A 27,625-nucleotide genomic window follows, 5' to 3' on the forward strand; every position below is an offset into this window, starting at 1 on the left:
ACCACACATAACACGGTGTGGTACTGCCTCAAACCTGCGGCATTTCTTTCTTGGGCAGTGGGAATCCCCAACCTTTATTCTGACAATTTTATTTTGACCATCCTTAACTTTTCAGGCAAGTTTTTTAAAAAAAAAATCTTATTTATATATATTTAGATATATATATATATTTTTTAACTTTTTTCTCCCCCCTCTCTCCTCCTCCCTCCTCCCCCCCTGCAACCCCCCCCCTAAGGATGAAATTGTAACACTTTTCTACACCCTGGGCACTCCCGGAGAATGGGAGAAGTGGAGATGGCTCTGAACACGGACACCGCCTTTGAGAAGACTTCGGACGGCCCTGGGGACACGGCATCGGCCAAGGGGCAGCCGGAGACCGAGAAGCTCCTCCACGCCTCTGATGGGAACCTGGAGAATGGGATCAAAAATTCCAAGTCGTTCCCCGTCAGCCTGCCGGCCGGGAAGGATGGGGATGGGGACGGGGGGGAACCCAACGGCCACAACCTGCAGAGCTTCTCCTCGGAGTCCGTGTCCAACATCGGCGTGGCTCCCACGTCCCCCTCCCGCCTCAGCGTGGGAAGGGCATCGTCCACGGTCACCACCAGCGCCCAGGACCGGCCCCCGCCCAGAGATTACCTGGTCCTGGCCATCGTCTCCTGCTTCTGCCCGATATGGCCCATCAACATCGTGGCGCTCGTCTATTCTATCATGGTAAGCGAGACCTGCAACTTTCCGCATTTGCCAGCGGAATAAAAGTTGCATCTTAAATAATCAATGTTGTTTTTTTTCTCTCTCTCTGTAAAGGATAAAATATACGGCAGCAAAACAAGGCCATTCGGCCCAACCAATCCCTGCTAGCTCCTGCTCCATCTCTTTCAGTGTAAACTCTCCTATTCCTTTCACCACCACCCCAAATCCGCCCCAGCCACTCCCTATCAGAGCGACCTCCACATTCTCACCGCTCACTCTCACTCCAGCCTCTCCTCCTGTGCGGTCCCCTTAAGTTTAGTCCAGCAGGTGGGGTCTGCACTGGCCTGGGAAAGTCCAGAGGGAGAAAGCAACCGGAGTCTTAAAAATGCGTGAGGCAGGACCGTTTTAGCAATATGGGCAAGGGAATGAAATATTTGTGCACTCTGCTTGTAAACTGCTGTTGACAGAGCTCGGCAGTGTGGCTGGTACACTAGAACCTTTCGTACCCGGGGGTGGGGTAAACTTTCCATTGGACATTGAGAAGAATAAGCCCCAGATTGGAAATGCACTTCTCCAAAGACGGCAATCACTTTCCCTTAAAATAATAAAATCCGACCTTGTTCGACCAAACTGAATCTCAAGATACGTATTCCCTGGAATAATAATATCTTTGTCAACGAAAGCTGGAAGAGAAATTGTGCCCAAGTGATTTTAACGTTGTCAGCAAAATTTTAACGTTGGCTGCCTGGTGTGTAGGTTAGAGGAGAATGTGGCCAGGCTTTGAGTTGTAGCGGTCTTTATGTTTTTACCTTAGTAGCAAAATAAAAGCCAGTCCTCAGTTTGAGAGTGTAGGAGGTGCAGCAACGTTGGAGCTGCCCCGAGTGAGTCTCCCATTATCCCGAGCTCGGGTCAGTCCCAGGTTGTGGTGTGCGAGCCAGAGGCGATGCGGATTAAATCTGCTGCTGGTTTCCCCCATCACTGCGGCTGCAGCATTGGAAATGAAATCAGACGGCGGGGGTTGTGGTGTTTTGAGTGCTACAGTGCCAGAGTGTAAATGTAAATCCCCCTCCTTTCAGATATTGCCGTTTTCCCAAATGAGGGATGAGTCTAGCGGGGAGGGTGGGGCTGTTCGCCTTGGAATCTCCCTCCATCCCTCAATTCGCCAGCTCTCCCCATGCTGGCTCCTGCACCCCTTACCCCGCGTTTCGGGGAGTCCCCCCCCCACCCCCGCTCGCAAACCTTTGCCTTTCTGTCTTTCATTCATTTGTCTAAATTGGGTCTCCAATTCTGCTGCCGGGAGAGGTTTGGCGGCAGAAACAGGAAGAATCTGACCTGCCCAGGTTGGACCTGTGAACCGACTGTTTGTGAATAGGTAGTGTCAGCAACGAAGGGGGCTAAAAGTCGTCATTCCTACCCATTGAGGGTGCCCCACCCTCCCTGGGAGATTGGCCGGTGTGAACGATGTGTGTAGGGAAAGGAAGGGTTGAGCTCTTCAGTCGTATTGGGGAGTTTTTTAAAAATTCATTTATGGGGGGGATGTGAGCCTCGCTGCCCATCCCTATTTGCCCCTTGTTCAGGGGACATTTTTTTAAAAAGATCCAACCAGGGGTCCAGAGTTACATGTAGGCTAGGCCAGGAGAGCAGATTTCACCCATTAGTCAACCAGATGAGTTTTTACAACAATGCTTTCATAGTTATCATTACACTATTAATTCCAAATTTTTATTTAATTCAAATTCCATCATCTGCTGTGGTGGGATCTTGAACCTAGGACCCCCTGGGTCCCTGGATTTCTAGTCCAGCGACAATACCACTACACCATCACCTCTCCATGAAGTGTAGCCTATGGAACCTTAAGCTAACATGCATCAGCACCTTACGAAAACTAGGGAAAGGGCACACGTCTGATGTTTTTAAACTTACTAGGTCGAGGTGATTTTTAAAAAAATCCTTTGTTGTTTTGCTCCTCCCTTTTCCATTTAATTACCCATTCTACAATTGAAACTATGAAAACACCACTTAAAAGGAGATGCAAAGATCTGTACAAAATGTTCATCAGTTTGTTTCCTAAACGTTACTGCCTTGTTTATTGTTAGCTTTGTAGAGACCCTTTGTTGCAAGTTTCCACCACACCCCTGCCAAAATTCCTCTAATTCTCTGGATCGTACAAGTTTTCTGGGTTCCAGGGCACATCAACTATTTTAGCGGCAATCAGTGTTCAGCTCAAATTATGATCAGAAGCCACCCAATCTGACAAAAAAATTAATACTGGCTGTGTATCCAGTTAATTATTTTCCCAGTACAGGTGGTTTTGGAATAACCGCACCCCCCTCCCTACCCATCACCTTTCTCTGCAGACTTTTAGTTGCTACATTCCGAGAGTGACTAATGAACACAACAGAGACTCAAACTAGCAGTTCTTCACAGCAGTAAAATTATGTGATTAAACATTGAGATATTAACTAAAGGCTAGTAGATACTGTCTATTAGTTTAAAGAGACTAGATTGCAGGATAGAAAGTGCTTACTGGACCTTCCTTTAACAAAGAACTTAGATACTTGATACAAATATGAGCAGGCATCTAAAATGTGCAGCTCTTTATGAAACAGTTCAACGAAGAAACTATTTAACTTAGCAGTTCTGTTTCGCAGGATTGAATGAGGATCAATTTGGAAATTTGGAAAAGATGTGCTTGGAATAATTATTAATTGATATGCCCTTCATTGATTTGCCTGTAACTCGGCGATGGTTGCATACAAAGACAGTATATGTAATTTTCTGGTTCTAAAACAGTGTATTACCCATTTTAAAGGGATAACAGGATAAGAGATGGCATAATATTACTGGTTTACAGTTACAATGTACATGACAAGTGAAGCATGTTATAGCTTCTGTTTACTTTGCCTACAGGCAGGTGCCCAATAAAGGCTGACAGCTCCCTATTGAAGTAAAGATGTATCATTTAATAAGTAATGTAATCTCATGTTTGTAAACTGACATCTGACCACAGTTATGAACCTTTTTAAGGATTGTTCCATAGATGAGCCAATTGCTCAGATGTTTACACTTTCCTTAGCTTTTTATGGGTGGTTAATTTGAACATACAAGTTAAATTAAAAGTTAATTAAATATGTATCACTCCAGTGACAAAGCAACAATGCTAAATATTCCTCAGCTATCAGTAAAAGTGTGGAGTGTTTCTGACAGATGGGATGGCCCATTTTCAGGCTTGGAAAGTTACAAGCACTACAATTACCCTGAGTGTCCTTGGTTAGGGAGGAGGGAACTTGGCCAAGGCTCCTGCTCCTAATTGATATCCCGTGGCCCCCGCTGAAATGTGCACTTGAAGCTTTGCTGTGATGTCCTCATGGTTAAATAGCTTGACACCTGCCAAGTCTCTTCATTTAGTAAGATGTAGGATACCAGATGCTGGCTGGCAAATGTTTGTGGAACTGTGATCTATTAAGGAGTCAAGTATCTCTGGAAGAGGAGGAAAAGTTGGGTGGGAAACTTCTGTTGAGTTCTACAATGTAAAATTTGTTTGCAGAGTGAAACATATTCTTGTACATAATTAAAAACAAATGTACACTTCTGTTTAATTACATCTTGATTAATATTTAATTTTATTCTAATCTGTGCAGCGGTAATAAGAAGGAAGATAGCCCCGGGTTCATTGGGGATTTTAGCACACCAGGGATTCTGTTGTGAAGTTAAGAGCTGCAGTTAGCCCCAATGTGCCAAATCCTCAATAAACAACACAGCTTCAAGCCCAGTGTTACCTTTAGAATTAACTATTTATGTTCACTGCTTTTTTTAAAAGAAGTGCTTTGTTGATAATTCTGACTGCACAGTTCTTATACTTTACTAATGTTCAGACTGGACGAAGTTCTACTCACAGGAGCTTCTTTAATACTTTTCAGCTAGTCAGGCAAACTCCTTTAAGACCACCTGCAATTTAATACAGTGGTCATTATTTAAGCTCTTGCCAACCTGTAGCATGCTGTCAGAAACAGAATAGTTAATGAAGAGCTGCAGCACTTGTCTGATCTCTAAGAATTTGCAAGGGAGTGTAAAACTGTGAATCCAGACTACTTGGTTGAAGTGATGTTAAAGTAATGAGTGTATTGACTTACTGTAATGACCAACTGCATCAAGCAGTCCTGACTTAATCTCTAATGCAGTGTTTTGTGTCTCTGCCAAACGTACCACACCCTTTCTCATCACCAGCTGCAATCATACATTTTGAACTTGACATTAATAGATCAATATTTCACTTCATGTACAAGAAAATCACACAAATCCCCGGTTAACAGTTTTCCTTATCAAATCAGACTGTTTAAAAGAACTGCATTTTGTTTCTTTTGCCTCCTTGTTCTTTTAGAAACCCACTTTACAACAAACACCATTCCTGATTGAGAGTTCGGGGACTTAACCTACACCTAGGCTACAAGCAGTATAGGGTTCTTTCTGACCAATTCTAAGTTTGACCTACAGGAATGTGGCCATTTGGTTGAAAATGGGCACCCACCATCTGCTGAGTCGTAGTTTTATCCTCCTACTGTTTGGCACCCCACATTTGATATGCCAATGATATTGCATTGGCAATATGTCCGTATGAAACCATCTGATTTGGGCATCCTGCTTTTAAGAATTTTTTTTTGACAACAAAAAACTGGGAGGTGGTGAAACTTTGATTAAATCAAGGTGAAAGATGTCAGGGTTGGGAATGAAAATGAACATTTCCAACTTTTAGCAATATCAAACATTGCCAAGTTCAGTGCAATATGGGTTAGAGCTAGGATAATGCTTTCTTATGTTGCAAAAATATTCCACTAAAGAATGGTACTTGGGTTACCCACATCAAATATCCCATTGGCTTGTTTGAGGTCACATTAGTGCTGAGCACATTTCATAAATTTGTACCCATTAGGCAATGGTTTCAGAATGGATAAACTCATTTTACTTAAGACCTTTTGCTATTCGAGACTTTCATCCAATTGGTCTGAGCTAGAGTGAAATTCAGGACCCGGAGGTGAAGGAACAGTGCATGTTACAACCCACTGAGCCACCTCATTCTTAAGAACCTCTATCTCAAGATGATAGGTATGTTCTTTTAAAGAAATACTCGATAGTAAGCCTCTTTAATGGCTTTATCTGAGAGCTATTTTAATATTAATGAAGCTCAGATACCTTTAAATTCTGATCAATGAGATTAAAGTGAACATATTAAAATTTCCATATCCTGTGGCTGCCCTGATGGGCGGAGCCATTATTTCTCTTCTATTAGGGAGACTGAAGCACTGAGTCATAGCGTCAGTGCCTGTCCAGGCTGCCCAGTCTTCTTCAGTAACATTTAGAGCATTTCTAAGCGAGAGAGCGGACCCGCAGACCAACCAGCTCAGGAATCATTTTCGTATACTTTGATACCATACTACTAGTAATTTTAAGATTTTTGAGACTTCAGTCTACAGAGTTGAACATGAGTAGATTCTGCAGCATGTAGAAACCCCTTCTGTAAAGATTGAATCCATCCAGTGATCCCATAAAAATTCTTCAAGCCTAATCATAAAATAAAAGTGGCTTGATGATTTGAACGCATGTCTTTGTTCTGTCTATGGAATGCCGCATAAACAGTACAGACAGCAGGCTGAACAGCAGGAAGATTCAGCCAGGCATAAAAGTGTTATAGCTCAGTGCCTCTGCTATCCCTAGAAACAGGGAATCACCAGGAGAATGACAGCTCGGATCACGGGGGCCAACCTTGTTATAGGGGCATTTTAAAATGTTTATATTAGAATCTTCTTTTTAATGAATGAGATACTGTGTCAATACCATTACGAATCCAGGAAAAGGTTGGAGAGCTTTTTGCACCTCCAATTGGGCTTTGTAGTTTCCTCGAGGCAAATCCATTCTTTATGTTGAATTGCAAAAATTCTCAGAATTCATTTAACTAGCTGCCTTGCAGTTTGCTTGGAAAATTGTAACGTAATAAATGTTGATTTTTTTTTAGCCTGTTATTTCCTTATAAGTTGTACAATAATGACGTTTGGGAGAAAATACAACTGTAAGGATCCTTCTTTGAGGTTCTGTAATCATATAATTTCAATTTACTTTGAAGGTTTCATTTTTCAATTACATTACGCCCATCCATTTAGTAAAATCAAGTCCAGCGTAGGATGATCATTGGTCCATTTAAAATGCTTTAAAGTACATTCCGAAGCCTGCAATTATTAAGGAGCCTCTGCAATATTAATATTTATGGACTCAAGTGTAAAATAAATGAATTAGCCTTTTAAAAAATATTTAAGTGGCTGCAAAAATAATTCAAGACCAACCAGACAGCTTTACAACTCATTCCTTCCTCATTTTGTTTTTCTTTATAGATAGCGGATTTGTGCTGTAACAATAAGATACTCAAATATTGGGTCTGTCTACTCTGACTGTATCTAAATGGTTTTACTTGCAAATGTTCAAAAATATTGAGATAACTTTAATCCACATTTAGCTACCTAACAAAAGAGTTGCTCATAATTTTGAATGTATTTTAAAAAAATCTAACATTTGTTTTTATTTATTCACCCCATAGTCCAGAAACAGTTTACAACAAGGTGACACGGATGGAGCCAGGAGACTGGGACGGCTCGCCAGATTACTGAGTATTGTAGCAATAGTCCTGGGGGCACTCATCATAATCACCTCCTGTGTTGTCAACTTTGCAGGTAACAGAGGTTAGGAAATAGGGCACGTCTGAGGCACTGTGTATTTGAACAGCCTTATATTTAATAAAAGGAATAAAACATCTATCGGGTTAATTTCAAATAATTTTGTAGAATCAATATGCATTGTTTGTAAAGCTAGGGCCATGAGTTAAAAATAATTAAACGATAAATCAGGCATGGTACTTGGTAACTCTATAGCAATTTCAGTAATATATATTTCACATGCAAAGGCTTTTATTTCCAGAATGTTTATCATTATAATTGCACTGTATTTAAACAAGTCATTGATTAATTGTTCACCATTTGCAACTGGAAATGTATCTATAGAAGATACCCACCATGAATAGAATAGGGTTTTGATTTGCTTCACTGAGGCTGACTTGCAAATGGAAATGGGGAACTTGCTTCACAGGGAGCCACTGGGTATTTTATTGTTCCCACTCGCTGAGCTTTACCTGTATTTAAATTTTTTTTCTTATTTCTTTCATATCAAAAGCAGAGGAACAACACTGAAAACCAATAGACCATATAAAGATATTATAGTATAGAAAGTATTTCCAGGGTTGCCAGTTACCACATGTGATTATAATACCGTGTCTAGCTTAAAACACTGTCAAAGGGTGAAATGATGCAAATTAAAAAATAAAAACAGGGTTTTGAATTAAATAAGATAAAGCAGTCTAAGATTCAACTTGATTCACAATTTCTCTAATAAGGGACCCCCCTGCCTGCTTACAGCTGGACCTGGACAATATCCAGACCTGGGTTGCAAGTGGCAGGTAACCTTAGTGCCACATAAGTGTCAGATAATGATCATGTTCAACAAAAGGTCTAAACACCCACCCCCTGAGATTCAATAATACCAGCATTGCTGAATCCTGCAGCAGCAATGTCCCAGGGGTGATTATTGACTGGGCAAGCCATATCAACAATGTGGCTAGAAAAAGCAGGGCAGAGGCTGGATATTCTAAGATGATTAACTCCCTTTCTGATCTCTTGATGCCACTCCACCATCCACAAGGCTCAAATTAGGAATGTGAGGGAATGCTTATTGGATGGGTACAGCAACACTCAAGAACCCTGCTACCATCTAGAGTGAAGAAGTCTCCTTGATCAGCATCTTGCTACTGAACTTAATATCCATCCTTTTCACCATCAGTGTGGTTGTAACATGTACGGTCTACAGGATGCAATGCAGCACTGTGACCTCCGCCATCACAAAGGCTGAAGGCAACAACACCATCATCTGCAAAGCGCTCTCTTAGTTACACACTACTGGTCAAAATGCTGGAATATCCTATATATCGCCAATGTGGAAGCACCATTACAACAAGTACTCGGTGGTTCTAAGAGAAGGCCCATTGCACATAAAGGCAACTAGTGATAACAATAAATGTGGTCTTGCTAGTGTTGCTCACAACCTGAGATTAAATTAACAAAGGGTTGTGGAAGAGGTAGTGTAGTGGTTATTTTACTAGACTAGTAATCCAGAGGCCTGGACTAATGATACAGAGAAATGAGTTCAAATTGCACCAGAGCAGTTGGGGAACTTAAATCTTGAATTAAAATAAAAAGGTGACCATGCAACTGCCAGATTGTTGCAAAATCCCATCAGGTTCACTAATGTCCTTTAGGGAAGGATATTTGCTGTCCTCACCTGGTCTGGCCTACATGTGACTCCAGACTCACAGCAATGTCACTGACTCTTAATTGTCTTCTGAAATGACCTACCAAGCCACTCAGTTAAGGGCAACTAGGAATAGGCGATCAGTGCTGGTCCTTGTCAGCATCATCCATATCCTGCGAATGAATTAGCAAATCCAAATCGCTCCTGTTGGTGAACCAACCTATTGAGTTCTGAATAGCAATGTTATTTAAGTAGAATTATATTCTACAATAAACATGTCCAAACTTTTATCTTTGTAGATCAAATAGGTGTATAAGACATGGCCTTAGAGGTAACATTTAGAGGTAACATTTCTGTTAATTTTCATTATGTCTTAAGTTGCTGATATTGCCAGAACTTGATATTCTGATTAAGTTTAACCCACCAATATGACAAGAGCATGAAAAATCACCATTGCCAAGCCACCTGGCTAACATAATTCAAATTAGACAAGCTAGTGAGTAAGGAATACAGTGCAATAGGACTGAGGTCTCTCGGCTTTGGGGACCAGCTTGCTGGAAGCTACATGTGACCTTAAGGCAAGAGATTGGGCATTCCTGCTCTTACAAGATTGTTCTATAGTCAGTGTTGTAAGGGAGTTAGGTACCTGTGCAAGTATTGGCATCATCTTACTGTATTGAACTGCTGATTAAAGGCAGTCAGGGAGCCAATGTGTTGTATTGAATGACCCAGATCTAATGTCATGAAGTTCCCCTCTAGTCTAATTGGGAGTATGCTGTCGGTCCAGTGTTTCCCTTCTGATATCGCACAAGATCACTGCCAGACTCTGCAGTAGGAATGATCTGCCTAAGGGCAGGTCTCTGCTCATTTCTCCATGCCTCACGGTTTTACGCTTTCCTCTTCAGTTGCCCGTAGGAGCCTCCCATTTTCAGTTTTAAATGATCTAACATCATACTCTTTTTCTCTTTTCGTTTACATGCCTCTAATCTTCCTTTTGTACAAATTGCCTGCCTAAAGAATGTAATACTGTTACAACTGATCCAAGATAGTAGGTGTCTCTTCTTGTAACCTTTAGAATAATGCGGAAATCCAGTAGAATATATTTGACTCTTAAGTGGGGTCAGATCCAACAGAAATGGTATGTTTCAATAATGAAATTATATGTTTCTCTTACGTCATCAGCAGTAATATATTAAAATTCTTTCAACTGCACAAATTTCATGTTGTCACACTTTCTTACAGTGATAGAATCATAGAAATTTACAGCACAGAAGGAGGTCATTCGGCCCATCATGCCTGCTCCGGCCAACAAGGGGCCATTCAGCTTAATCCCACTTTCCGGTTCTGGTCTGTAACCTTATAGGTTACGGCACTTCAAGTGCATATCCAAGTACTTTTTAAATGTTCTGAAGGTTTCTGCCTCTATCTTTTTAAGCAGTGAGTTCAAGATTCCCATTACATTCTGGATGAAAACATTTCCTCTAGAATCCTTTCTATACCTCCCACCTCTTAAACTAAATCTATGTCCCCTGGTTATGAACCCCTGAAGCAAGGGTAAAAGGGCCTTTCTATCCACTCAATCCAGACACCTTGTAATTTAATATACTTCAATTAGGTCTGTCCTCAGCCTCTTCTGTTCTGAAGAAAACAACCCCAGCCTTTCCAATCTTTCCTCATAACTAAAATTCTCCAGTGCAGGCAACATCCTCGTAAATGTCCTCTGAATCCCCTTGAATGCAATCCCATCTTTCCAATGGTGCAGTGACCAGAACTGCACACAGTACTCCAACTGTGGCCTAACTAGCATTTGATGCCTTTGAAGCATAACCCCTCCAGCTCTTATATTCTATAGTAGTAGCGGTCTGCCTAATGGCAAGTCCATTGCTCACTTCTCCATGCCTCACGGTTTTCCGCTTTCCTCTTCAGGAGCCTCCCATTTCAATTTCTGGTTGTCCAACATCATCACTCTCTTTTTCCCTCTTGGTTTACATTCCTCTAATCTTCCTTCAATCACCTCCTTCAGTCAGTTCTCATGCCTTAGAATTTGGCCAGTCCAACCTTTTTGCCTTTCCTTGATGATGTTCACTAATGATCTTTCCTGCTCCACCAGCCTGAGAGTTTCTTCATTGCTCTTGTGTTCTCTCCACTGACCAACTCCATCCTTCTCCAGAGTCACATTTCACAACTTTCTAATCTTTCAATGTCTGTTTTTCTCAAGGTCCATGTTTCAGCCCCGTACAACAAGATGCTCCAAATCAGTCTTGACAATTCTTTTCTTAAGATTTTTACTCATTCCTGTGCTGAGCAATATTTTATGTTTGGAGAATGCACTCTTTGCCATTACTACTCTAACTTTGATTTCTTGATGGCAGTAACCATCTTCTGACAAGATGCTTCCCAGGTACTTGTATTGTGATACCTGTTCCAACTGTTGATCATTTATCTTGCTTTCTGCTTTCCTGCCATTATTTCTTCCAATCTTCATAACTTTCAGAACTTTTTTTACATTCCTTTTCATTCTGTAAGTTTTCACCACTTCATTCATTTTATCCATTAGTATCTATAGATCTGCTGTGCTAGCCACTTGGCCCTAGTTATCTGCAAATCTCACTACATTCACCAATTGACCTCCCACTTTGACACCTTCACCTCGTACTTCACCTCGTGCTTCTTTTATCACGGCTTTCACAATGGTAAATGGTGATAATAGACAGCCCTGACTTACCTCGCGGCCGATTACAGGTTCAATTTCACCAATTAATATCCAGATTGTCACATGTACGGAGGTACAATCGTTCTTTTATCTCTCCAGTCAACTCTGATCACCTCCAGCACTTGCAACAGCTTTTGCTAGTTCACCCAATCAAAATCTTATCCATAATCCACAAAACAGATCCCTTGGCTAATAAAGATAAGTATCCCATATGCCTCCTTTACTACCTTATCTACCTGTCCAGCCACCTTCAGGGATCTGTGGGCATGCACTCCAAGGCCCCTCTGTTTCTCTACATTTCTCAATATTCTACCATTATGTATTCCTTGCCTTGTGAGCCTTCCCCAATTGCATTACCTCACACATCTCTGGATTGAACTTCATTTGCCACTCTTCCATACACTGGACTAGTCCATTGATATATTCCTGCAGTCCACAGCTTTCCTCATCATTATCAAATGCATGGCCAATTTTTGTATTGTCTGCAAGTTTCTTAATCATAGCCCCTACATTCAAGTCCAAATTATTTATATATCCCACAAAAAGCGAACAACCTGGTACAGAGCCCTGTGGAACCCTGCTGGAAACAGCCTACCAGTCATAGAAAACTGGTGACTACCAGCCATTGACCATACCCCTTCAATTCCTGCCCCTGAGCTGATTTGGGATTGACTTGCCACTTTGCCTTGAATCCAATGGGATTTTATTTTCGTGACTGGTCTGCCATGTGGAACTTTATCAAAATACTTGCTAAAGTCCATATAGACTACATCAACTGCACTACAGACACTGACCCACCTCAAAAAAATCCAGTTATGCTAGTCACACACAACTTTCCCTTAACAAATCCTGCTGACTGTCTTTGACTAATCCATGGCTTTCTAAATGTAGATTTGGGTTGTCCCTCAGAACTTTTTCCCAATATTTTTCCCAACGCCTTGGTTAGGCTGATTGGCCTGTAATTACTTGGACTATCCCTTTTTTAAAGAATGGTATCCTCCAGCCTTCTGGCATCATACCTGTAGCCAAAGAGGATTGAAAGATGATGGTCAGAGGCTCCACCATTTCTTCTCTGGCTTCCGTTAATAGTCCAGGATACATTTCATTTGGGCCTGGCAATTTATCCACTTTCAAAGATGTTAAACTCCTTAATCCTTCTTCTCCCAGGATATTAAGTTCATCGAATATTGCACACCCCTACTCCCTGATTGTAATATCGGTATCGTTCCTCTTTTTTGTGAAAACAGACGTAAAGTATTCATTAAGAACCATACCAATATCCTGCGCCTCCACTCACAGGTTACCCTTATGGTTCCTAATTGGCCTGGCTCTTCCTTTAGTTATAAAAAACAGAAAACCCTGAAAAATCGCACCACCTGCCCCTCCCCCACTTTTTCAGCAGCATAAAACCCATCATATTTCTACCTCCCTCCATTTCTGAAGAAGAGTCATTCATATCAGACCAAAACGTTAACCCCGTTCCTCTCTCCACAGATGCTGCCAGACCTGCTGAGTTTTCCCAGAATTTTCTGTTTTAATTTCAGATTTCCAGCATCTGCAGTATTTTGCTTTTATCTTTCTTTAGTTATCCTCTTGCTCTTCATGTGTTTATAAATAAATTGTTTGGACTTCCCTTGATTTTACTTGCCAATATTTTTTCATTCCCTCTCCTCACTTTCTTAATTTTCTTTTTACTTTCACCCCTACACTTTTTTAGACTCCTCTGCGTTCTCTGCAGCGTTGATCCCTTGGTATCTGTCATAAATTTCCCTTTTATCCTTTAGTCCCTCCTTCAAGCCCCTTGACATCCAAGGGGTTCTGGATTTGTTAGTACCACCCTTTTTCTTTAAGGGACTTGCTCTGAACTCTAACCACCTCTTCCTTGACTGTCTCCCGTTGATCTGGCTCTTTCAAAGTAGCTGTTTCCAGTCCACTTTAGCAAACTCACATTTCAGCAGAGTAAAATTCGCTTTTCTGCCAGTTGAAAACTTTTATCCCCGGCGTGTCTTTGTCCTCTTCCATAACTAGCGTAAATTTAACTGAATTTTGATCACTTCTACCAAAGTGCTCCCCAGCTGATACCCCTTCCACCTGTCCAGCTCATAACCCTTCCACCTGTCCAGCTCCATTCCTTAAAATTAAGTCCAGACCACCCCCTCTTTTGTTGGGATTGCTACATATAGGCTAAAATGTTCTCCCAAATGCATTTTAAAAATTATGCCTGCTCTGTGCCTTTCACACTAATTCTATTCTAGTTATTATTAGGGTAGATGAAATCCCCAATTATTACTGCTTTTTTGCTTTTGCACTTTATCTCCCTTTAACTGTTTGTGGACCTATAGTACATTTCCAGTAGTGTGATTGTCCCTTTATTGTTCTTCAGTTCAACCCATATGATCTCATTTAACGATCCTTCTACCACATCATTCACCCTCACAGCTGTAATTGTTTCTTCTGTCAAAATTGTGACCCCCCCTTCCTTTTTTACCCTCTTTCTGTCTCATCTGAAAACCCAGTAACCAGGAATGTTGAGCTGCGTTCCTGCCCTTTCAGTCATGTCTCAGTAACAACTATACCATACTCCCACACGTCAATCTGTGCTCTCAGCTCATCTGCCTTAGTCCCGACACTTCTTGCATTGAAGTATAAACCGTTTAGCATTGCCAAACGCCCTAGTTGTTTATTTTCTAGCATTAATTTCCTCTGTCTTCCAAACATGCTTACTAATTTTCTGCCTTACATTTCCAACTTTCCTTCTCTCCCTATTGAGCCTACTCTTGGGTTCCCATCTCTCTGCCAAGCTAGTTTAAACCCTCCCTAACAGCAGTAGATAGAACCCTTGCAAAGATGTTGGTCCCAGCCCTGGTGAGGTGCAAGTTCTCTGGCTTGTACAGGTCCCACCTCCCCCAGAAGTGGTCCCAATGCCTCAAGGATCTAAAACCCTGCCTCCTGCACCACACCTCCAGCCATGTATTCATCGGCTCTATCTTCCTATTTCTGTATTCACTTGCATGTGGCACCAGGTGTAATCCAGAAATTTCTACCTTCAATCTCTCTCCTACCTCCCCAGGCTCTGCCTATAGGTCCTCATCCCTCTTTCTGCCTATGTCATTGGTGCCAATATGAACCATGCCCTCGGGCTGTTCATCCTTCTACCTCAGAATATTCTGTAGCTGCTCTGGGATATTCTTGGCCCTGGCACTGGGGAGGCAACATCCTCGAGTAATATCTGCAGCCACAGAAGTGCCTGCCTGTTCCCCTTAATATCAAATCTCCTACCAGTATTACTTTTCCACTCGCCTTCCCCTGCCTCCTGTGCAGCTCCCTGTATCATGATTTCTTTATGCCTTGCAACATTAGGTAACGTCTGCTTTTACTGAGTAATGTTGCAATGCTTGTTAAAAGTACCACTATATTTCCCTTTCAGACCTCCCACCAGTGGCGGTGCTGTAGCACGAGTCAGTTTGCTGGCTGGCTCTTTGTTGACCTCCCACATTTGATTGTTCATTTGGTCTTCCCCACATCTGATTGTTACCCCACTCCTCATCTCTGCCTCACCGTTACTCTGTATTAGCAATGTCCTTCTTAACCCACTCTTCAATTTGCTGCATTATGATCTCCCCCTCCTCCTCCCTGCTGACAATCTACTTCTCTTTGCTGCCTCTTGCGGCACCCGGACCATTCATTGATAACAAAAACAGAATTACCTGGAAAAACTCAGCAGGTCTGGCAGTATCGGCGGAGAAGAAATCAGTTAACGTTTCGAGCCTTCATGGCCCTTCGGCAGAACTGAAGCATAGTTAGAAGAAGGGAGAAATATAAATTGGTTTAAGTTGGGGGGGGGCGGGGTGGGGGGGAGAGACACATTGAGGGTGTGGTGATTGTGGAGATGAGCAGATAATCAAAAGATGTCACAGACAAAAGGGTCAAAGAGGTGTCGAAGGTGGTGACATTTGTCTGAGAAAAGTGCTAATTAAGAATGGAAGACAGGATATTCAAAGTACAGCTCTAGTGGGGGTGGGGTGGAAAGACTAACAAGGTTTTAGTTTAGATTTAAAAATAATGGAAATAGGTGGGGAAAGAAGAATCTATATAAATTATTGAAAAAAAAGGGGTGGGGGGGGGGGGAAGAAACGGGGTGGGGATGGGGGGAGGGGGAGTTTAAGATCTAAAGTTGTTGAATTCAATATTCAGCCCAGAAGGCTGTAAAGTGCCTAGTCGGAAGATGAGGTGCTGTTCCTCCAGTTTGCGTTGGGCTTCACTGGAACAATGCAGCAAGCCAAGGACAGACATGTGGGCAAGAGAACAGGGTGGCGTGTTAAAATGGCAAGCGACAGGGAGGTTTGGGTCTTTCTTGCGGACAGACCGCAGGTGTTCCGCAAAACGGTCGCCCAGTTTGCGTTTGGTCTCTCCAATGTAGAGGAGACCGCATTGGGAGCAACGAATGCAGTAGACTAAGTTAGGGGAAATGCAAGTGAAATGCTGCTTCACTTGAAAGGAGTGTTTGGGCCCTTGGACGGTGAGGAGAGAGGAAGTGAAGGGGCAGGTGTTGCATCTTCTGCGTGGGCATGGGGAGGTGCCATAAGTGGGGGTTGAGGAGTAGGGGGTGATGGAGGAGTGGACCAGGGTGTCCCGGAGGGAACGATCCCTACGGAATGCCGTCAGGGGGGGTGAAGGGAAGATGTGTTTGGTGGTGGCATCATGCTGGAGTTGGCGGAAATGGCGGAGGATGATCCTTTGAATGCGGAGGCTGGTGGGGTGATAAGTGAGGACAAGGGGGACCCTATCATGCTTCTGGGAAGGAGGAGAAGGCGTGAGGGAGGATGCGTGGGATATGGGCCGGACCGTGGATGTTTTTGTTTTGGATTTCCAGCATCCGCAGTAGCTTTTAGCTTTTTGTTTTTATCTTTCCATTCATTGATATCCTTGATGTTCACTGCAAAGCAAGGGGCTTTGCAGGGTTATTTTAATGCCGTGTTTCCAGCGGAATATTTAGAAGAAATAGAAGTTTCAACTCCAGTACTTCAAGAAGGATAGTTACATTGGAAACGACTAGAAGAGAGAGGTTTTCCCTCTTTTCTTAAAGTAGATATACTTACGAACATAAAACAAGAAGGAATAAGGATTTCAGGGATCCTGGCAATCTCTTTAAATAACGTGGCAACCATATAACTGGAAGTAGTCCTCGACATTATTGATACCATATTATGCGGGACTTCACAGCGCAAATTATTTCTTAAACCTGTGTTAGTTCATGATAAAGAAGAAAGATAAACAAAAGAAGCAACACTAAGAACATCTATATGCTTGTATGGATGACAAAAACACTTAACTGACACCTTATCATGAGTAACACCACAGAAAATGTTTTTAAATTGCCTGTTAGCTTTTGAACAATGGCTCTTTTTCTGAGCGCTGAGATTGGTTTGTGACTTAATTGCATCTGTCTTTGGTCTGTAGTAACTGCTACTCACTCGTTTGTGTGTTCTTTTGAACAGAGGCTTTTTTCTGAGCACTGTTTGATCTGTGGGGACAATTAAGTTGGAATAACGATTGCATTGTCATGGGTGACATCACAATACAGATTTAAGATGGCTCTGCCTCCCAGTTGTCAGTTTTCCCAAGTTTGACAGTAAATCAAAAGACAATAGATCAGAATTTATTGTCAAAATAATGGTGTTCACCATTATTCATGCACAAATCACACAGTAACTTTGGGCGAAGGTGGATGCATGGCGAAAGTCAAAGATCTTAGAAGTTACTGGTAAAGCTTCCCAAGGACTGCACCTCACTGACGACTCCCTATTCAAATGTATTCAGCAATGTGAAGTTCCTGTATTTGCACCGTAGATATGGAATAAACGCGCCACAGAAAGGTGGGGCTTGTCCATTTCAGTCCAAGTGCCTTTTTAAACCACATGATAAGTCTTCATTACTGCCAGACAGCCTCTCTGGCACTGAAGGTCAACTTTTATGTGTTAAGTTTTATTTCTTCCACTTTTAATTGTTGGAGATTTTTAAATATGTATATATTGTATATATATATATATATATATGTGTATATATATTTCTCTTAGAATAATTAAATATTACACCACAGGAGGAGGCCATTCAGCCCATTGACTCTGTGCTATATATTTTAAAGAGCAATCCAAACAGCAGTCCCCCCACTTTTTCCTTGTACCCTTGGAATTTTTTTCTCCTTCAAGAACTTATCCAATTCCATTTTGAAGTTTATTATTGAATCTGCATCCATCACCCTATAGGCAGTACATTCCAAAACCTAACTGCTCCTTGTGTAACAAAACTTACCCTCATTTCACCTTTGGTTCTTTTGCCAATCATCTTAAATCCATTTTTTAACCACTGGAAACAGTGGGCTGAATAAAATGTGAAAACAGGAGCGTTACGTGTCCACGCCAACGTATTGTCAGACGCAATGGCTGTTATGACACAGCAGATGGTAAATGCTGAGCTGTTCAAATCCCAGAGGGAAACTTGAAACAACTGTCACAACTAATTTTCAATGTGTATGTTTCGAGATGCAGGCTTTGAATTCAGTAACAACACCACCAAATCTTAAAACATTTTTATAAAACTAAATTAAACATTTATTAAGAGAAATGATTTTAAATACATACATAGACCTACAAATTACTACCATGATAACTTCTAAATCCGCTAATCAATCTAACTCCCAGTTACACTTTCATTAAGGCAACAGTAAGACACACAGATTTTAAAAGACCCAGGCAAAGGAACATGATACTCTGAACAAGTCGAATTCAAAGTGAGTTCTCTTAACTTCAGTCCCTGAAGGCACTCATTGGTGCATACAGGCTGCAGGCTTTTCACACTTGTTGGATTTTAAACTGCCTCTCTCATAAACAGCCTTCCCTCCTTTATACATATTTTCTTCTTTGAATGCAAATTCCCATTGTTTCACTATATCTTTTGAACTTTACCTCCCTACTAATAAAAATTCTATCATAATAGCAATTCCACCAGCAATCTTTGGAAAAAATAAATAAACAATATTTCTTGCTACTTCTGCTGGCTAGGTTTACATTACACCCCCTCCTTTGAATTCAAGCCACTACAGTTTGTTTAAAAATGCAAACATTCCCTTTACACTTCATATTCTAAAACTTCCCCATGTTTACCTAATTAACATTTCAAACCTAACTTCTTTTCTTACTTCAAAGCACCCAAACTAGCTGCCCCTAATTCAATTAAGTCTCTCACACACACACATCCCACTATTATTCTATTTTACAATAAATTCCAATAACATTATGGAAATTGTTATATATTCCTGCCATGACATTGGGTTGCATTCCCAATGTCATCACACCCAATCCGGATAATATGTTAGGTGGGCAGGTTAGAAATCAGGAGCCCGCCCACATTATTCAAATTTTATTAAATTGTGTAATTAAGCTCATTAGTCTCCCAATTGGCTGCAATATTATGTGGTGTGGGCAATAAAACGCTTGCAGAGCATGTTTCATGCCAGGCGGGTTCCTCGTTTTCTGATCAGGCAGCTTGTTAGGGGCAGGTTTAAAGTCTCCAGCTGAGCCCTGAATTTCAACGTAGCAGTTCAGGCTGCTGGCAGTGCTTTATGCAAGAAGCAAAGTTTCCATTTCAAACTTCTCCGATTTAGAGGTCTCAATCCTCCTATGGAGGTCCATTTTGATGAGGAGGAGAAGAGTGAGAGGAAGAAGGGCACATTGAGAGGTCCAGGATGGTCTGGTGGTGCAGGAGGGTCCCAGAGCTGTGCCAGACCAAGAACATGATGAAGCCATCATGAATCCTCAGCGGAGGCGCAGAAGGACTTATACAGCCCCTTGAGTATATTGGCAGAGACTGAACTATCTTCACATGTCTGAGACGCAATGCCAAAGGAGGCTCAGGCCAAGGTCACATCTCTTTGTGACATGCTGGCAGGGGAGATCTCTTCCAACTGCTTTGGGGATCACCCAATGCCTGTAGCTGTCAAGTTCATTGTTGCACTTAATTTCTTTGCAACAGGATCCTTTGAGGCTGCATGTGGAGTCCTCAGTGGCAATATGCAACTTGCTGCACACCACTGCATCAAGGTCTTCACTGATGCTATCCTCAGAAGGGCAGGTAATTACAGTTCTTTCATAATGGACTGCAGAGTCAACTCGAAAGAGGCTTTGTGGCAATCACAGGTTTCCCCAGGGTCTAGGGAGACATTCACTGCGCACGCATCACAATAAAGGCTTCCGCAGTCTGGCCCTGCACCTTTATTAATGAGAAGGGATTTGACTCGTTGAATGTCCAGAGTCTGTGACCAGGGTAATGCAGTATGTACGAGGTACCCAGGCAGCAGCCACAACTTGTAGATTCTGCGTAATTCACAGGTGCCAGACCTATTCAGCAGCTCTGATGCCCTGGATGGTTGGCTTCTGGGTGATAAGGGTTACCCATTGCAGAGATGACTCACGACAAAAGATGAGGGCCCTCAGAACAGACGCAGAGAGGAGCTACAATGACAGCCACAGAAGCACCAGGGCCGTCATAGAGCAGACAATTTGTCTACTGAAAATGAGGTTCAGATGCCTTGACAGATCAGGATGGACATTGCAGTGCGCTCCATCACACATGTCACTCATGGTCATAGTATGCTGCGTCCTCCATAAACTCACCATTCGGAGAGGGGCTGCCCTTGAGGAAGAGGGGATGCCAGATAACAGCCATTCATCTGAAGATGAGGTCAAAGACGAGGTGAGGGTACAAGACCCTGGATGTGATCACATGGATGGCTGTGACACAGAGGATGTCTTGATAAGGTCGAGGTTCCAATAGGTTATGAAGCCCCAGCCTCAGAGATGCGAGCACTGCATGTCTCAACGTCATTGCATGTGGAATGTGAGATTCATGTAACCGTCCTGTCAGCACACTCACCCTGTTCAGTCCTTGATATTCGATACTCGATACATCCTGCCCCACCTCCAATTATTAAAGCTCATGGTTATCTCCCAAAAGAAGTTCAATGGCATTTGTATATTGAAATAACCTCTGCGTGAGGGACAGTGAAGTCAGGGTTTATTCACATAAGCATGATGATACAATTCATTAACAACCAGACTAAATGCACCCATGTGATCCACTAGGTGACTATTCTGGAGTTTTCTTAAGGAGTTTCTTAATGCTCCGGTGCAGTGCTCCCGCCTCGCTTGCTGCTACACTGGAGAGAGGCACCTGATCTGCTACTCCCCTTGCCCTGGATGAATTTGGCAGCCGTCCTCTGTGCAGCTGAGGCCTTGAGGGCCCCACCACATTAGAAGGCTCCTGCTGAGTGGCAGGAGGAGCTTCTGTTGCCGCGGCACTGGACAAGGACTGTGTCACCAGCGGATGGACAGAGGAGGGGCTGCCCCCCATCAGAAGTGCTCTGAGAGGTTCTTCCAGGTGGCAGAGGCAGCTGCTCATCCTCAGCCACTAGGACTGATTGGTCCTCTCCGCCTTTCCCCTGAAGTTCCAGGAGCTGGCTCAGTGTCCAGGCTCCCACTCCCCCTGCCACCCTGGCTCTGGGCTCCTGAGCGCCCAGCCAGATGTGCAGGTCGGAGCGAATATCCACAATGGTGTTTGGTTTGGCCCTCCAGTACAGTCGCCAGTCTGTCCATGGAAGAAGCCTGGCACCCTGAAGAGTGGGTGATGGCAGTGTACATGGCCTGGATGGACACCTCCACGGTCCAGGGCAGAGCGTGCAACCCCTCTGGTATATCCACCAAATTTCCACGCACCCCATGCTGGACATCCAACATCTGCTGCCTCACAGACGACTCCAGAGACTCATCATCCAACTCGGGCTCAGTCTCTGGATCACCTTAAATTCTCCTCCGGCTGCCTGAGGCCTGCTCCTCCACACCCTCTGGCAGCTGTATCTGCAGATGTGAAATGCCCTCATCAGCTGGGCCTGCCCTTGTCCTAACACGCTTATCCCTTCCGAGGGGCTAGTATCTGCGCCGGCGCTTGGGGCAGAGAGAGGATGTGGAGGTGCTTCCTCCGAGGGTTCATCCTCATCCTCGGAGGGAAATGATGGGCCGGCATTGATATCTTGGTCCACGAAAGAGGCTTCACCTGCTCAAGAGAGACGGAAAAAAGAGCGTTAGTTAGCTTTCCAAACCTTTCAACAGCTGTGCAAGGTCACAATGCTCAGCACCATTAGAGTCATGGGCAATATGAGATATGACACGATGCAAATACTATACACACTTGCAACAACATCAGAACACTCCACTAGGAAACTTTCCTGGCTTTTAGCACCAGGACGAGAATTTTAACATTTGTTGAATATGCCAAGCATCAGGACACCTCCCACTTGCCCTATCCCCTTCCTCTAATCTCGCCTCTGCCAATCGACCTAGAGGATTAAGCTGAGAAGAGCAGGAGACCCTCCTCCTCACAAGCCCAGGGACACCGCCTCCACTTCTGCCTCTCTCCCAGACATTGTGTGCACGCTTCTCTAGAAAGCAGGTGTAAAATTGCAATGACTAACATGGTTGGGTTAATTGATGTTATCTGGCCTACACATGATCGCACAAAACTTGACAGCCAAGACACTGTCCACCTCCCTCATCTGTACAGGCTCCCCATGCTCCCATCCCACTGGCCCAAAATGAAAAGTGCACACAGACATCAGCGCTGAGACCAATGCCTTTGTTACATCTTGCAAACACCTCACAAGCCTCCAGGATTCATGATGCTACCCTGTATCTTCCTGGCACAAGAATACACATAATTACTGAGGACTTACTCACCCTGGCTGACCTCAAGAGGTCATTGAGCTTCTTCTGGCATTGTGTCCAAGTGCGATGCACTAGCCCTACGCTGCTGACCTCCGCCGCCTCCTCCTTCCAGGCCACAGGTCTGGCTGAGGGAGCCATCCTCTTCCCCTCGGCTGGCATTAGTTGCTCACATCTGGTGGACACACCCCAGAGGAGGGCATGGAGATTCGTCACTGAATCTCGGGGCTGCTTTGTTCCTTCTTTGCTGCCTCTGCCTTCACGCCCTGGCCTTGGCCGTCTCTGGTGGAAAACATGCTATCACTAGGCAGCTCCTCCATGTTAAGATCTTGAAAACATATTCGTGTTCAAATTGAATGCCACCTGTGATCGGTGGCAAGAAACGACTTGGACTTTGGACATTTCAGAGAACCATTAAAAAACATTCCCAGCGGTTGTGTGCATTTTACACGGATCTGCAGCACTATTGAACTGGATGTAGTATCAGGGCCTCGAGACTGGGAAACCCGTGCTTCGAATTGGCATAATTGTCGTTTTATCCGGCGGTCTTAGACAGTGGGAGTCAGGAGGCTGCTCACTTCTGGTGCGGGTCCCGCCAACCACGCCTGACCATATTATTCAGCCCAGTATCTCTTTATTCACTGTACCTAAACACTTCATGATTTTAAACCCCTCTATTAAATCTCCTCTTAGCCTTCTCTGCACTACAGCGAGCAATCTGCAATCACTCATCCTTGAAATCATTCTAGTAAATATCTCCTCTCTCCTCTCCAGAGCCTTTAAGTCCTTCCTAAAGTGTGGTACCCAAAATTGAACAGAATACTACTGCTGGGACAGAACTATAACTTCCCGGCTAGTACACGGTGCACTATAAAGCCCAAGAACCCATACGGTTTATTATCTCTTAATCCAAACTTTCCTTCCGTCTTTATGTTTTGCTCTCTGTTCCCAGTTTGACAGTTGAATCTATTCTAATTTAGGCTTCCTGGTTCAGACTCTACATTGTTCATTCTTCAATCTTCAACTGATTGGTTAAGGAGATATACAGTTCTCTGCTCTGTTTGCACAGGTCCTGGTGCCCTGTAGAGGGCTTCAAGCCTTTTCCTCACACTTGTAGCAACCTGCAGCAAAAGAAATGGGCAAGGGAATTCTAATGAATGGCACACGATGTTGGTTCACTGGCCTCTAGCAACAGAGAGAAAACAGAGCAAGACTCCACTGCATTATAATACCTTTCCAAAGATTTGCATTCGGTCTACTTATCATTTTAGTGCAGAAGGGAATTGTTTTATCTAATTTTGTTTTTTACTTGCCATGCAGTTGCAAACATTTTGTGGACCAAGATTTTGAACTGTGAACAATTCTAGGGTTGAGATTTGATCAATCAACAGGAAAATGTTGGACATGCACTATGTTGGGGAGATTGCAGGCAGGTACCGTAGGAGGTCATCTTCAGGCAGTTTCATTAGTCACAGAGTTGTGGGAGTGGGCAGAAAGGAAGACATGATGTGCTGTTTATGGCAATTGAATGAGGCTGACTGAATTTTTTTAAATTTAAAAGCTGGCATGCGTTGTCAGGTAAAGTTCAAACTGCACTGCTGGCACATCCAATTGACACTAAATGTTACATTTACATTGGAGCACTAAGATCAGCAGGCAGGAGTGGGATGGATGCTGACTTTTGGCTCAGATCAGTGGGATCTAGCCAGAAACAGACGTGTGAAATAAATAACCTCAGCTCGTTTTGTCCCAGAGAGGCAACATGGCAAGCCTCCATGACATTGCTTGTACAGCAGATGAAGAATGCTATATCTCATGAAAGAGACATCGTGATTTTTATCATCGCAGTTAAGAGGGAACTACTGTGCATTATTAAAGCACTTTCGCCCATTAACTCTAATATAACAGAGTCCATTTTGCACTCAGGAAAATTTCTTAATTAAATTTGAAGCAACAGCATCTCAATAGCTCATGCTGCAGCGTGTACATCAAAACCATGGAGCTGATACTACAAAAATAGATCTAAAACTGAACAACACCTCCTACCTAACTTAACAATATATACAAAGGATTCTTGGTGTTTGCTATTTGACATAGACATGTTTTTTAATATTCTTGTCCGTGATTTCACTACAAACAGAGGAAACCATTTTTTGTATGTCACGAACCAAGTTTCTCAAAAAAAAAGTTATATAGCATGTGATTAAAAGGACTGATCTTCCTGCAGGGTTTAAATGGCTAAGAGAAACATCTGTTTGTACGATGACCTTTTGTCAATGGAGCTGTGTCAGAAAGCTAATTTCACGGGCCTGTTGTGGTGCAGGGTTGGGCTGTAAAATGCGGTGAGCTGTTCAAAAGCCCATTGACTTCGGCAGGACTATAAAATCCCACCAGCGTAAAATTCTGCCCTGAGTTTCCTTGGGGCCCATTTCTAACTGGGTCTTCATGCAGCCGCTAATGTGCCTACGCTAACACGTTGTTGGCCGTGACAGGATGGCTCGGTGTCATGACATTCCATATTCGCATGCAGACTGTGTTCCAATTTTAACACCAAGAAACGTGAAGCAATTGCTGCTTAAAAGCATGGTCTGCTTGAGGCCATTTCATCACGTGAGCACGTCACTCAGTACACTGTGGTTCTTTTCCATGTCCATTCCTTGAAAGGGACTTCCCTTGCGCTGGGTCTTGTGCACCCTGAAATCTGAATTAAAAGCTGCTGAGACACATCAAAATGGGTGCCTGAATGCTCGCTAAAAGTCCAGCTGCTCCAGACAGTTGTACGTTCAGCTGCCGACCACAAGATCTGTGTCTGAAGATCCGAGTGGCACTAGCGAGGGTCTCGTGTGACGAAACCTCGCGTCATGATTTTAACAGCCCGAGTGAGACTTTTACCCTATCTCCCCCCGGTCCCTCACAAGAAAACAAATTGCAGCCTTTTAGAAATTTAATCTCATCTGAGCCCCTCTGGCCATCTTAACATTTCTCCATTCATCGTATTGTAGCCAACAGAAAGCGCTTCAAAACAAATATGAATCAATGAGTTAGAACATGTTTCGTTGAGTAATTTCTAATGTCTTCTCTATGTTTCTTTCAGTTTCTGCGTAGAAAACATGCCACACAACAAGAGGGTTTTGGATTAGATCTTCCTGGGACATAACTAGATGAAGTCTGTCTCTTTATGGAAAATGCAGTTTATCTACTCCAGATCAAGAGGGTCTTCATGAAGGGCTACATAGCCATTCCAATTTAGCTTAATGTGCACCACTCGCAACTCAGCATAATGAGTGCTGGAAACAACATTCCTCTTGGTTGACGTCTTACAACAGATTTCAAAGCTATTCAAAGCCAACTCCAATGAGACACCTGAAAATAGGACATCTCTGCAGAATCCTCCTTGTTAGGAATGGCACAAGTGCATGCGCCTGAAAGCAGAGAAACTTCTAACCGTTTTAGATAATGTGATTACAAATCCCTTTCCGTGTTATTGCACAAAAACTTGCAAGTGCGCACTGTGATTTTTGTCCTCTTTTGTACAGAAGTAAAGGACAGTGTTGTCTACAGAGCTAAAACCTGCCAGTGGCAAAGTATAAATCCTACGGTGAGTGAAATGGAGAAAAGAAGCCAAGAATTGAAGATATTGGAGTGGAGAATGGAACCAATATTTATATCATTGGTTACTGGGTATTGTGTCGCTCGTTTTGGTAAATAGCAAGGTTTTGTACTTTTTATGAAAAAGCTATCACTTGCATGCAGAATATGGATGTATTTGATTGAATTATGTGATTGAAGTATCTGTGGGTGCAGATTTAGTGGTCTTATAATTTGCTGTTGTATTATGCTTGGTTTTGTAGCCGTATTTGCCAAAAAAATTAGTGTTATCCAAATAATTTAGTTTTTTTCTGATTCGTTTTTATCATTTTCACAAAATGATTGATTGTACCTTGAGAAGTAATCTCTTGGCCACAGAACCTGCCTTGGCAAGTTATTGGGGGATGATTAAACTTGAAAGTGCAATTCAAGGGACTTATTGATTAAAACTAACTGTATGTCATTTTAAAAGGAAGGTTTTTTTTGGAAGCTGAAAATTGGCCTACAGTCTTTCCACCCAATTTATTTTGAGTTAGGGACTGGCCAAAATGACAGATCTGAAAATATAATATTTGGAATAGGGTCAAAGAATAGATTTTTTGGTGTGATTAGAATTAAATGCATTCTGATTGACTGAAAAGTTTCTATAAAATCCACACAAACACACCATTAGTAACACAAATATGTCAAGTTAAGTAAATTGTGTACACAAAAGATTTCACATGGAGTTAAATCTGAGTTTATTTCTTTACTGAATCACCTACTTACTTAATTAAGCGACCTTTGGAAGTGACTTAATTTTAACAATTTGTTAAAGCCACTCCCAAAGTTGGGAGGATTAATTCCTCCACCCCCATGAATTGTTATGCCCCTCCCCACCCAAAGAATTTAAGTGGGTATTTGCTCTTCTGTTGCAACTGTGTACATCTCAAAATCTCAGCATGCATCATGGCTCAACAGCTAGGGTGGGAATGCTTCTTCTGTAGGACTAGCAATGCACTCATCGGTACCATATAATGCACTGTATATAAACGTCCACCTCCATCATTACCATTGGGCATTCAGTACAGAGTTATGGGTGGCTGAAGGTTTCATTTACTCTAGGCTCTTAGATGGCAGTTTAAGCCACCAAAGTGACATTACTCTTCTTTTGTAATACATACATGAAAACAAATGCTAAAGAAGTTATTTTTAAATTTGTCCCTGTGGGGTCCGTGGGTAACACACAAGACTCAGGCGGCACTGAAACTATAAGAAATTCATTGATATTATCAGTGCAACTGATATCCACCACTGCACAGGATGCTGTAACAAAGATAGTAATTTGTAATACTTCAGCAGGATTTTTAAAATTCATTCATGGGACGTGGGCATTGCTGGCTGGGCCTGCATTTATTGCCCATCCCTAGTTGCATTTGAGAAGGTGGCGGTGAGCTGCCTTCTTGAACCGCTGCAGTCCATGTGCACCCACAGTGCAATTAGGGAGGGAGTTCCAGGATTTTGACCCAAAATCCCA

The 27,625-nt window shown here is 42.8% G+C and overlaps 1 protein-coding gene across 1 annotated transcript; it reads left to right on the forward strand.

The window, feature by feature from the left end:
• Positions 1-279: 279 nt before the first annotated feature.
• LOC144684153 (trafficking regulator of GLUT4 1-like) lies at positions 280-26,993 on the forward strand. The gene is made up of 3 exons (XM_078547814.1): positions 280-711; positions 7,277-7,409; positions 25,616-26,993. Exons 1-3 carry the CDS (start codon positions 280-282, stop codon positions 25,624-25,626), a joined length of 576 nt encoding a protein of 191 aa, XP_078403940.1. The 3' UTR covers positions 25,627-26,993.
• Positions 26,994-27,625: the final 632 nt, after the last annotated feature.

Source organism: Cetorhinus maximus, chromosome 9 (assembly GCF_964194155.1).
Source record: "Cetorhinus maximus chromosome 9, sCetMax3.hap1.1, whole genome shotgun sequence".
NCBI lineage: Eukaryota > Metazoa > Chordata > Chondrichthyes > Lamniformes > Cetorhinidae > Cetorhinus > Cetorhinus maximus.

Bases quoted from the DNA above. Each gene is read 5' to 3' on its own strand.
- LOC144684153 (XM_078547814.1), top strand. From the start codon at position 280: ATGGGAGAAGTGGAGATGGCTCTGAACACGGACACCGCCTTTGAGAAG. The intron at 712-7,276 runs GTAAGCGAGACC...TTCACCCCATAG, and splicing joins CGCTCGTCTATTCTATCATG to TCCAGAAACAGTTTACAACA.